This window comes from Taudactylus pleione, unplaced genomic scaffold, assembly GCF_031769625.1.
Source record: "Taudactylus pleione unplaced genomic scaffold, aTauple2 ptg000282l, whole genome shotgun sequence".
In the NCBI taxonomy this organism is placed as follows: Eukaryota; Metazoa; Chordata; class Amphibia; order Anura; family Myobatrachidae; genus Taudactylus; species Taudactylus pleione.
In genome coordinates, this window is record NW_028284684.1 from 4,727,398 (window position 1) to 4,740,775 (window position 13,378).

Consider the following 13,378-nt stretch of genomic DNA (forward strand, 5'->3'; position numbering starts at 1 on the left):
AAGGTCACGCATGTGCACAAGAGCCCCGACGTCCGGTGGAAGAAGCCGGACAGGGGCAGAGGGAACCGAAAGGATCCCTCTTTGCGACCCAGGACTCCTTCCTATACGGAAGGAGCGGGTAGTGGTAGCTACCGCAATCAAGCTCCGAGAAAATAATATTTTTGGAGCTTGATAAATTCTGTCCCCATACTAGTGTACGGGGACAGCGAGGAAGGTAAGTAGGAAATATCTGTGATATCTCCTGCTTTACATTCTTGATGAATGGCCCGGACACTTAATTTTTTACAATTGCAGGTGAAAATTTTCATTTTCATCTGCTTTTGTAAAAATTAAGTGATGATGAATAGGCCCCATCTTCTAAAGCTGGGTGTCACCCTCAGGCTATGCTGACCGTCTGCCAAGGTATTGGAAGACATGGATCCAGGTTGGGGAAGGAACAGGAGGCGAGGGGCCTGGATAAATTACTTCATCATCCAGTAGTACCGGATGTTGGCTAGATCTGACCAAAGGCGCGAAGTCTAACTTACTGGGAGGTGTTCACCAGTGACCCCTCCAAGCGGGATTTGGGCTTAAGCTGCACCCAGCACCCTTTGGTCAGGTATCCGGCACAAGTGTGAAATGGTAGAACACTATCACAGGGAAAGCAAAGGAAAAAGATACTGGAAGTTAGTACTGGGGTAATTAGTACACACTCTGTTGATCCAGACGGAAGGATGATACAGGAGAATGGCACTAGGAGATTGTACTTGGACGACGTACTAAGTACACACACTGTGGCTTCAGATGCAGAACTGGCACAGTAGAATGGTATGATGAGATGGTACTTGGATGATGTACTAAGTACACACACTGTGGCTTCAGACACAGAACTGGCACAGGAGAATGGTATGATGAGATGGTACTTGGATAACGTACTAAGTACAGACACTGTGGCTTCAGACGCAGAACTAGCACAGTAGATGACTCTAGGAGATTGTACTCAGTAGATGTACGGAGTACACACACTGTGGATATACACTAGGAACAAGTTACTGGAAGCAATGGAGCTTAGGACCTGGAACGCTGCAACAGCAAGTCTTCACTGGAAGTAACAAAGTTGTACAGGCAACTTTCTGTTGTCCAGAGCCCGGTTAAATACCCTAAGGTAGCAGTCCATTGGAGGATAATGTCAGCTGACAGCAAAAAATGCTACCATTGGGTAAAGGGCTAATCAGGATATAGACTGTCACGGAGCGAGCACATGGATGTGATCGCTCAGGAGGTCAGGGGAAGCCAGCACTGAGGTGAGTAATGGCCAATCCTAGAAGGCAACCTGACACTGGGTACACACTTACCAATCGTCTGCCCGAAGTGCCGGGCTTGACGTCCCAATTGAGCAGTCACTCATTGGTGGGTCCCTGCAGCATGTGTACAGGCAATCGATGGGCTGCCTGTACACACCAGCAGATAACCACTATATCTTTCAGATATATCAGCCATCTGCTCTGCTGCAGGTCCGATTCGATATGTCTGTGAACTACGTCGTTCACTCACATATCGGGTGTACACAGGGCCGTAGAGAGCCGGGCCCAAGGGAAGGAGGCGTGGCCTAATCACGGGAGGTGTGACCATGCTCCCTAGGAAAATAAAACCATTTTTGTATCATTGTGAAGCGCGCTGGGAAGGGGGACCCTGTGAGCCCCTAAGCCTGGCACAAATGCAGGGGTGGTGCGATCAGTGTGATAGCCTCCATCAACAGGCAGAGGAGACTGCTGCTGCTGCCCCCATGCGGAAGGCTCCACTGTGTGCCCACAGGGCAACTGCCCCCGTCATCCCCCCCTTCTTGTAACTGTATATATGTGTCTATGTTTATATGTATTTGTGTAACTTTGTATACATGTGTCTATGTAACTTTGTATATATGTGTCAGAGTAACTGTGTGTATATATATATATATATATATATATATAATGTCTGCATAAATGTGTCATTTAACTGTATAGCTGTCTGTGTAACTTATATAATGTGTCTGTCTAGCTGTATATGGGTGTCTGTGTAACTCTGTATATTTGTGTCTGTAACCATTGGTGTGTGTGCATGGGGTTAGCAGTAGCAGAACTCCCGGATGCAGAGTTGGTGTGCATGGGGGCAGGGCGATCATGTATTGGGCATCTATTTTTTTTAAAATTGTTCTGTTAACTTTAAGATGTCGGTCCAACTCAGTCTGCTGCAGAAGTTGCTTTTTTTTTTTTAGAGCGCGTGTGTGTCTTTTTTCATTGCACGTCTTTTTGTAGCCGCCAGTCTGATTTGTAAATGTGTATGACTAGCAGGGCTGGTTCTCCCATTACGCATGGTACGCAGCTGCGTAAGGCGCCACATAGTGAAGGGCGCCTCGGCTGCGTACCATGCGGGCCGCGGTGTAGACTGTGTCTCTGTGACACAGCTGCACCGCATGTGTAGCGCTGACCGGACGGAGTTCGGTCAGCGCTACACAGCACAAACATACAGCCACCGGCGCCGGCAGCTGTGTGTTTGCTTTAGCAGCTGATGAGAGTCAGACAGACTCTCATTGGCTGCTGCTCCCACTGCCAGAGCCAGACATCTTCCGGCTCCCGCAGTGGGTAATGGGAGTGACGCGTCACTCCCATGACGCGTCACTCCCATAATGCAAAGCGGCGGACGTAGGAGCTGATCTCGTCGTCGGGAGCAGTAGCGGGTGTCAGGTAAGTGTTTTTTTTTATTATGTCTCTACTGCGGGGGGAGGTTGATTACTACTGGGGGCACTACAAGGGGGGGGACTACTGGGAGCACTACAGGGGGGGAATACTACTGGGGCACTACAAGGGGGAGGACTACTGGGAGCACTACGGGGGAAATACTACTGGGGCACTACAAGGGGGGGAACACTACTGGGGGCACTACAAGGGGGAATACTACTGGGAGCACTACAGGGGGGGAATACTACTGGGGGCACTACAGGGGGGGAATACTACTGGGGGAACTACAAGGGGGGGACTACTGGGAGCACTACAAGAGGGGGAATACTACTGGGGGCATTACAAGGGGGGGAATACTACTGGGGGCACTACAAGGGGGGGAATACTACTGGGGGCACTAAAAGGGGGGTGGGAATACTACTGGGGGCACTACAAGGGGGAATACTACTGGGGGCACTACAAGGGGGGCTACTACTGGGGGCACTATATAATGGGCACTGCATAGGGGGGTACTACTACTGGGGGCACTGCATGGGGGGGAGTACTACTGGGGCACTATATAAGGGGCTTACTACTGGCGGCACAAGGGGCACTGCACTGGGGGAACCACTACCGAGGGCACTGTAAAAGGGGCACTGCATAGGGGGGGGCAAAAAAAAAATTCTCGCTTACCAAAAAATTTGGGCTAGGGCCGGCCCTGATGACTAGAGGAGTGGGTGTATATGTGGGGACCTGGGCAGAGCATATTCGGGGTAGCATGTGTGATATTATGTAACTTTGCCAAGAGCAACTAGAAACCTGGGGTCTTGCAGTTAGGGGGGCCCCACTCACCCTAAAGACACCTGTGCCCATCCATGACTGGCATCTAGCTAAAGCACAAAACCTGCAGCTCATACTGCACTAAGGCCTGGCCCAGCGTGTTGACATCACACAGAGTGAGGAGGAGCTTTGGCGGTGTCTTTATGTGTGATGGGATAGTAACGGTGATCAGTGGTCATCAGTGTCTATGTAAAGGATATAACTACTTTAGTATTAGACCATATAGTGTACAAATCTACTGTCTCACTGAGCCGCAAGTACCCTGGAGCTACTGGGTGCATCAAAATCTGCTAAATCGGTGGGACTCAAGGGATACTGTCTAAATGTCTTTTAATTAATTTGATCTAGAGAAATTCAAATTTAAAAACTTTCTTGGAAAGAGACTGGCATAATAAGAAAATCGGCATGTCTGGCCCTTCTTATTTTAAGTTGTGGTGTTAAAATCAAAATGTATAGTAAGCTTACTTATAAAGGGAATTATGTTTAGTTCCATTTATTCTGTATAAGTGTTATGATGAAGTGTGTGGCTCTAAATCTCATGATTAGTCATTTTTTCCATCTTTACTAAAAAATTTACCCCTCATCTACTGCACTACTTTAAATCATAATTTATAGGCCTTTATCTGGAAGGTCTGCCCCATTGATACTGTTAGTGGTCTGATTTTCTCTGTACTTTTTGCTACCTTGCCCATAAGGGGAACATGAGTTCCCCACATGGGCATTCAATATATTCATCCCAGAGCCGGATCATCCATTAGGGAACCTAGGCTTCTGCTTAGTGCACTGGGGACACTGGGTGCAAACATGGATTTAGGGTGCAAGGCAATCTTCTCTCTCAAGGGCCTATTGAGATCCATTGACAGTTCCGCCTAGACAGTTCCTGGGGTAGCGCTAGCTACCTTGCTGTGGTACTGCAGTTAAACTACTTACAGTTGTTACACCATCATGTGTCTGGCTCCCTCCAGTTTTCATAAATCTATTGATATATCATTTGACTTCCACACTTCTTCAATTAATTGATTAATAAATTAAGCATGTGCAACTACTGTAGGTTGTGGGATATAAAATTTTTCAAACATAACTCCTAAGAAGAAGGGGGCCCAGGATCAAAATCTGTCATAGGGCCCATAATACTTATGGACGACCTTGGGTGTGGGCTGTATGTGGGGAAATTTAGGAGCAAGTGGGATGGTGTGAGTGGCAAGTGGAAGGTCCAAAGGAATATAGTGAAATTTTGAAGCAACTGAAGCACAGGCTAGAGATTGTTTTAGGGCTGTTGTTTTAATTATTGATAGGCCACTGGATTGATCTTTCATTCCTACCATTCTTGCAGAATCTCTAAAGCAGGGATGAGGAGTCTTTCTTCTGCCGAGGGCCATTTAGATATATATATATTATTTGCGAGCCCGATGCAGGCCATGCCCCCTCCGTGTGATGTCACCCAGGGGCAGGGCCAAAATGCAGGTGATTACAGCAATGCCTGGAGCATCCTCAGGGCAGCGATGTGACCGTCTGAAGCGTCCTAAGGATGCTCCAGGCGGTACTGCTGCATAGATTCTGTCTGCAGAAGGCCATTCTAGGCACCCTGCTAGCCAAATGAGGCTAGCAGAAAAAAGCTCAGAGGGTCTGACCAAATGATTCCGGGGGCCATATACGGCCCCTGGGCCTGAGGTTCCCCATCCCTGCTCTAAAGGTTCTATTACACACCATTAGTTTTTTATGGTGTTCAGCAGAGTAATCCATATATAGAATGTATATATAGCATTTAGTATAAAAAGCTTGAGCAGTAATGATTCACAAATATCCGTTTTTTCTACAGTATATAAATGTGTTCTTTGCAAAAGCAAGTTCTTCCTTTCTCCCAGCCATGGAGACTGGAAAAAGTCCATGTCTCTTGATATAGATCTCTCATTGCTATCAATACAAAGCTGCCTTATTTTTTCCAAATGGCTCACACATTATCACATTGATATTATCTATACACAAGAAAAGACAGCCTGTAGAAATTACATGGACAGGAGGCTGTTATGGCTGGACACTGAATCCAAATTGTAAACATACTTTACTTGTTTAGACCGTATGTTCTGAGTATTCCACTGTATTCTAATGCTTTGGTGAAATATAAAATAATAAAAGCCCTTACAACAATAATGAATAGAAGATAATGGAATAATATTTTAAATAAAGAGTAACCTTTCCGTAGTTAGCTTCTTCAACTTACTAAAACACCAAATTCTAACCAGTTTGTGGGGGTTACCTGCAAATATTAAGTATCCTCCGAATGCATTTACAAGAGGCTGGGGCAGATATTGGAAATATCTACTGTGATCCCCTGTTTTTTTACCACAAAAGCACCACCAATAGAAACTTATAGGGACTGATTTGTTGACAAATTTATCAAGCTCTGCATTCCAGAGCTTGGCCCTGGTAGCTAATGCCAGGGTCGTAACTAGGGTGGTGCGACCTGTGCCATGGCACAGGGCACCGCAGGGCAGGGTGCGCTGTTTAGGCCTGTTACTTTTCCTGTTTATTATTATTCTCAGTAGTAGCTTCCTCTTCTTTTATCCCCAGCATCTCCTGGCCTCCCCTATCTCTTCCCTGGCCCTTCCCCATGAGGCCATGGCCCTTTTCCAGGTGCACTATCTTATGTTGTAGAAGGCCAAAGTGCTGTCTGAGAGCAGCTTGTATAGGGGATGTCAACCACTTATATTAGGAAAGTATTCATATATAAAAATGTAACCAGTGCTAGAAACATAAATACACTGAAAGTGGATTGTTTAGGTTCAAATAAACTAAAACATTTATTATTATAATACAATAGAAATCACCAGTATACTATACACGTGTCTATTAGCAAACTCTAAATAATTAAAAAATCCTCTATTGGCCAGTTACTGTATCTTCTAGACTCATCTGAATCTTCATAACAACAATCTAGATAGTCTCATTTATGTCCATGTGTTCCTCTATTAGCAGCATAATTAGTTACCGGGTCCAGGAATCCAAAATGTTATACAGTCCCTTAGCAGCATTGTTTGCACATATTGGGCCGATGTAATTCCACTTGTTCCAAGGATCATGGATACCATACAGTCCCTTAGCAGCATTGGGCTGATGTACTGTATATCTACTGGTTATCTTTAAGGTCTGCAAGTAAGCAAAAGGGGAAGAAAGTCCAAAGTCCGCAGCAGAGTATCAGGATATAATAAAATATGGTCCAGAGAGGGCATCAACTTTCTCAATGATTTTCGCTGGGTATAGTAATGTCCAGCTTCCTTAGGAGCATGTTAGTTTATCTGAACCCAAACCATCCACTTTCAGTGTATTTATGTTTCTAGCCCTGGCAACAGTTTTATATCTAGCACTTATGTCCCTATTTGAAAAATGGGGAGGAGGGGCGCCAATGCTCTTTATGGCACAGGGCACCAAAAAGTCTAGTCACAGCTCTAGCTAATGCCATCTGAAGATGGTATTAGTCATTGTAGCCTATATACACTCCACAAAAAAAACTGGGCAATGGATCTGTAGGATTCCTTCCTGGCACTCATCAATTAAATATGCGCAGTCAACAGACCGCACAAGCGCAGTATTGCAGCTGCCCCCAGGAAACTATAAGTAGATTCCCTGTCCCTGGATATGATCAGTGATACATCCGGGCAGTACTTCATGTCTTATTGCTGTGAATAGCGGAAATTATAATTATCGGATCAAAAACACGATAATTAATAATAATTGGGGCCCATAGCATTATATTACACTGTGCATCCAAAAACTCAGTAGACACAATTTGTCTTATAAGTACATTACAGTATAATCTAAAAGTGATTAAAAATTTATTTTTTTTAATTATTTTTAATATGCTTTGAATTATAAATTACATCCTAGACTACACTTTTTCTCAGCGTAACCTTTTGCTCAGCCATTGCAAGTCTACAGCAGCCTGCTAAGATGCTATCGCCATTTTTATTAATAATATTGCAAATCAACATTGTATTGATTACAAAATGCACTGCACTGTTATTTACTAACATTGCTAGCAGGTTCATATGTGCAGGGGTGTAGGGAGGGTGGCTCCAGTGGAGCGTAAACTCCAGGCGCCGAAAAGATTAGAGGGCGCGCCACAGCCTAACCGGCACCTACCGCCTGGCCGCCGCAGCTGTCTGATCAGTGACAGCCCAAGCCACATTAGCTTTCTTCCTCGCTCCCGACCTCGAGCTGTACATGTTACGTATGACACCAGACGGGCGAGGACTGCACTACACAGGAGAGGAGACTGGAAAAAGGAGCCATCCAGGGCTCACCGATCCACGCCATCAATCAGGGGCAAGTGAACGGAACTGTACACTGCCGGGCTGACACTGGGGATGGGGAATAGGGAATAGGAAGTGCAGTGGCATACACTACAGCGAGCACAGGTGGCACGCTACTTCTTGGAGGAGGGGGGAGGGGATACAGATAGAGGAACAGAGAAGAGTAGGAGGTACAGAAAATAATAGGGGGCACCGATAGAGGCACAGAGAGGAATAGGGGGTACAGACAGAGGCAAAATGCTGCACATATAAAGACACAGAGAGGAATATGGGGTACAGACAGGCTGAAGAGGGTACAGTTAGAGGCACAGAAATAATAGGGGGTACAGATAGAGACACGGGGGCAGAAGGGAGCACAGATAGAGGCGGAGAGAGGAATATAGGGCACATATAGAGGCAGAAGGCAGAACAGGTAGATGCAAGGACAGACACAAGTGAGAACAGATAGTAGGAGATGTGTAATTGGTTGCTTTAGGTAATACAATACATTAAATAATTTTGTACAAAAGTCACTTGATTAATTTAAGAAAAAAAATGGTGTAGAGGAGGGTGGACTGAACATCTACTGGATGTACCAACTGGCCGTCTCTAATAGGCTACATGTCAGTAAAAATTACATATGCTGGACTATACTAACAATGCAGGGACGGATCAAATGGGGAGGTTCCCTGAATCTTTTAACTGTCCTAGGACTCCATGAAATGATAATCCAGCTCTTCCATTTGGACTGTCCATTGTCCAACGACCTTGAAACAGACACACTGTTAGTGTGTCAATGTGTGTGTGACAATGAGACAGACTGAGAGTGCTGTGCCGTGGGTAACTGCTGGAGGTGGGGCTTGCTGGCACTGCTCATCTTAGTATGCTGGAGCACCCTGGGGCAGGGTAGCTACTGACGACAGTCATTGTGCCCTCCACCCTGGATAGAAACAAGTGAGTGAAGTTGGGTCATAAGTGACACATAGCAGCGTGCCCTGGGCGGAGAGTGGTGGGGTAAAGAAAGTCACAGTGAGTAGAGGGACTCAGAGAGGATAGGGGAGAGATGATAGCAGCACAGGGTGCATTTAGCAAAGGACTATCTCTGTAGATCATTTATGATTTTTTACAATTTTAAGTTAAACTCACATGTTGACCACGTCCACTTTACCAAAAGTCAGTGCGGGGGGGGGGGGGGGGTGTATGGGTGCTAGCATAGGCAAGCTCCGGCACCATGGCTCCGTGCTACCCCTCTGCATATTTTGTACTATGACACAGCATCCAATTAACAAAGAGTTTTTATCTTTAGGCAAGACAGAAAATGAAAGCAAATGTCTGACTATTTACTATAGTTTAGTGCATATGTGCACCTAATTGCAGTGTTAGTAATACCCCTTTTACACCATAATCCTGGGTCTGACCTGTGATACGGGTCAGACCCGGGACAGACCCTTTTCAGACCGAGGCTCGGGTCAGCGCCATTTGCAATGCACACAGGTGCAGTGGTCCGCTCCCACCTGTATTTGGAGATGATATCATCTCCAAGTGCCGGGAATCCGCGTTTTCCTATACTGTGAACGGGACCTGGGTCAGATGATCTGATGGAGGTGAGTACAGGATATTTTTTGCAGGTGTGTGTGTTGTGTCTTTATTTAACTATTTGTTTTACAGTGGGGGTGCCGGCCGCCTGCTGGCACTTGCAGTTCCACAAGTGCCAAAGGGCAGGCATGCTGGCACCTGTAGTTCCACTGTCAAATACAATGGTTTAAAACTATTTAACACTTTATTAACCCCATACCCACCACTCCAAGCTTGGGGTTTTGGGAGAGGGGGGGACCCCTTTTGGGGGGGGTGTTCTCACCTCCCCAGAGATCCCCAGCATGGCCTGACTGGCTTGGGATGAGAATGCTTTGGCCCTGGAGACCCGGTAATATGGTCTCCGGGCTGTGGCATTACAACCCTGTCGGTTTGGGTCCGGTGCTAATTTTAAATATAGGGGGACCCCTACTCATTTTTTTCCACCTATATGTAAAACCAGCACTGGCCCTGCAGCCTGGTGCTGGCTCGTAAATTACAGTGGAACCCTACTCGTTTTGTTCCCTGTAATTTTTGGAACCAGGACTGGCTGACATGTCTGCGACTGGTTAGCCTTTTGTGGGGGGACCCACGTCAATTTTTTTTAAAAAATGAACCATAAAAACACACTAAACATTAGTAAATATACACAAATCACACTGACTTGTGTATGTTTGAAACTTCTATTGACTCCCCGATTTGGCTGTAAAACGGCCGAATATAGCAAAATGAATAATGGTAAATTCATGATTTAGGCATAAATGAATGAAAAGTACTTCCGATTTGAGCCAATGGTGAATTCATTTCTATTGGTAAAAACGGACGAATTTGCAGCATTAACTCACCCGATTTCAACCTCAAAAGATGATAAAATCACCCGACTTTAATGATAGTAAATTCCCAATTTGCAAAAAAATTATTTTTTTCTTTCACCCGTGTTAGCAAACTCGGACCAACACGAATCTTAGTAAACTTACCCCTTTGAGTTAGACAGAGCAGGTTCCCCTGGCAGCACGTGGTAATAGTTTAAAACCTCTTTCACACCAATGCTTGACAACTGTGGTGTCAAGAGCCCCTGTATATGAAACAGTGCTATCACATACAGTATATTAAGCCTGTTTGCTTTTTTGGCTTTGTTTGTGTTATTTTCTATAATGACAAGTGCCCTTCACGTGTCTGACTGAATTGTCATTTGTTATATAGATGGTTTTGGAAAAGTCCCACTTCTTGGATGAGACTGAATTGTATATCTCTTACACAATGTAAAACCCACAAGAACAGAAATGAAAACAGTGCAGGAGTAAGTAATGCTTTGGGGACAGCTAAATGGAGAACTTGGTAAATGGAGCTGTTTGCCTCCTAGGTTTGGCAGACACAGAACATTACAACATACAAAACATTGGCCACAGCTCTCCAAAGGGCTTATTGAATCTCCTTGGATCCTTGATACTTAGTTATGCTACATTTGGCCAGTTGTCTATAAATACAATTGGTTTGTGCAACAAACATTTATTTTGGCTCGTTTAGCGGAACTTTACTTCCAAGTTTATATTTTCAACAGTTATTTGCCAGGGCATGCTTTAAAGAAAATGAAAAAAAAAGTTGTACTGTACAGAGAAATTTTAAATTTTAGTAAAATGAGAAAAAGGATATATATATATATATATATATATATATATGCGTAGGGGTCCCCCTATATATATATCAACTTTCTGCTTCTGTTGTTCGAAATGTCAAATGATGGATTGTTTCAGCCTTATGTTACTTTGACATTATGTTAGGATTAACTAAAATTCAAAGATTGATCTAAAAACTGTCAAGAATGACCAGAACAATTTAACTATTAAAACTAAGAGTATACAAATCCTATTTTCTATCGCAATATATTTTTTTATTTTTTTTTGTCCCCAGTCCCCCTATTGCAAAATCAGGCCAAATAAAATGCAATACCCACTCACTTTCACCCATTTATATAGGTGTACTGCAATACATTTGTTTTTTTTTTACTATCATATTGCTGTATAGTAGTTTCTTTGTGGATTTGTATAGCAAGTGTCCAGTACAGCAGTTCATCTTGCAGTGAAAGAATACTGCTCTTGTAGCTATAGGCAGAGACTTACCTCTCTGCCAGACAGTCGGTGTCCCTTCTGTGCATGTGTGACCCAGTATTGCTGGATCAGGCATGTGCATTGGTCTTAAGTTCTAGTAACAGATTCAATTTAAATGAAAAATAAATGTAGTAGTTAAAAATAGATTTTTTGTGTTTTTAAGGAACTTGAAATGGAAAACATGCTTTAATTAAATAAAGCATTTTTCGGCAGATTTAGGGTTCTTCTCACTAAGAAAAATATACCCCACAGTGTGATGTCAAAACTAGAGATGTGCAGTACGGTTTTCCTGACAAATAAACACAGCCGAATCGAGTCCCAGCTTGGATTGCTTTTTGGGTTCCGAATAGAACATAGTTCTGGCTCAGGTCTGCTGTAAGTTTGGAACTCTGATTTAAAGAACACATTTCAGTTTTGGAATGCATGTAAACAGGTCCAAATTACATGATTTTAGTTGTTTTTATCAAATTTTAAGCAATTCAAAAAAAAAATCTGCTACCATTAAAAAAACACTACTTTACCAAGTACATGCCTGTCTGGAGTCCTCAATTCAAGCACCCATTTTACACACCAGTTACTATATACAGTGACAGTATAGTCTAAATTAAATATTGTTCTACTATTGGATGATCTCTCTATTATTTGATATCTCCAGAAAATTACTTATTTACTGGATCTCCTATTTTTAATCATTGTTTATTACACTTACCCTGAAATCAGAGTCCTTACTTATTTAGCCTTTGCATCTTTTTGGGGGTATATCATACATCTATCTATTCATTTTTGGGGGGTTCAAAGTCCAGCACCGGAGGTAAACAAATCTATATGAGAGAGTGACATAACTTTATTTACCATACTAAATATACAGACTCGGCTCTATAGTAACTAAATCACCTGTACTATTAATTTTACACCAATTTATAAAAATAAAATACATTGTACAATGAGCATAACTGAAGATGAACATGGCATTCTTTAGTGGATTTATCTGATGGGAAGAGAGGCACTCACTGTCTCAGGTACAAAACGAAAGCTGACAAGGAGCAGGATCTGTGCAACCAGAATTGCAAATGAGAGGTTGGCATGGATATGATATCGCTGATTCCGGATTGTGCTCACTGAACTATGAAACAAAATATAAAAAGAAATAACCAAGTCAGGAAAAATAAGCACCAAAACTTATATTATTACATGTACTAAACAGATTTCCATGAAAACAAATACTTAGGTTAAAAGTATTTATGGGATACAAAGAAACAATGCTATAATTACACTATCGCCTTCCTTCCTAGGTCCTCTGAGACATCCTGTAGTTCTAACTACAGATGAATTTGTAAGTACTATGGAGCAGATTTATCAAAGCTTGGAGAGAGATAAAGTGGAGAGAGATAAAGTACCAACCAACAAGCTCCTAACAGTAATTTTTGAAACACAGCCTGTTAAGGGACAGTTAGGATCTGATTGGTTGGTACTTTATCTCTCTCTCCAGGCTTTGATTGATCTCTCCATAAGAACATTTAGTAGCTGCATGAAAAATGCTTTGACATCACATATTTATCAATTACTTTAACTACAGTACTTTTATTCTATTCTGTGTTTGTTATAAATAAACAAATAAACAATGAAACAAATAAAATAAACAATTTATTTATTCCATTTAATTTTAGTTGCAAATTAGGGATTACATTTTAGTGCATCTTTGTCATTTTATATATTAACAGTTTTACAGCATATTGTAGACTAATCCAAAGTGTCTGAAGTTTAATTAAGGTGGATCATGGTCCAGGAACAAATTAACAGCATATTGTGATTTGATTGATAACTGCAATCCAGACTCTAATAGTGTCTCACTGGGGTGCTCAAACACAGTGACAAGATGGTGCAGCGCAGAAGA

The 13,378-nt window shown here is 43.0% G+C and overlaps 1 protein-coding gene across 1 annotated transcript in view; it reads right to left on the minus strand.

Annotated features, from left to right (window-relative positions):
- ADGRD1 (adhesion G protein-coupled receptor D1) overlaps positions 1 to 13,378 on the minus strand; it is a 596,761-nt gene that overhangs the window by 163,386 nt on the left and 419,997 nt on the right. Inside the window, exon 18 of the mRNA XM_088482162.1 lies at positions 12,496 to 12,607. Coding sequence (XP_088338288.1) covers positions 12,496 to 12,607 — 112 coding nt within the window. The remainder of the gene's footprint in view (positions 1 to 12,495; positions 12,608 to 13,378) is intronic.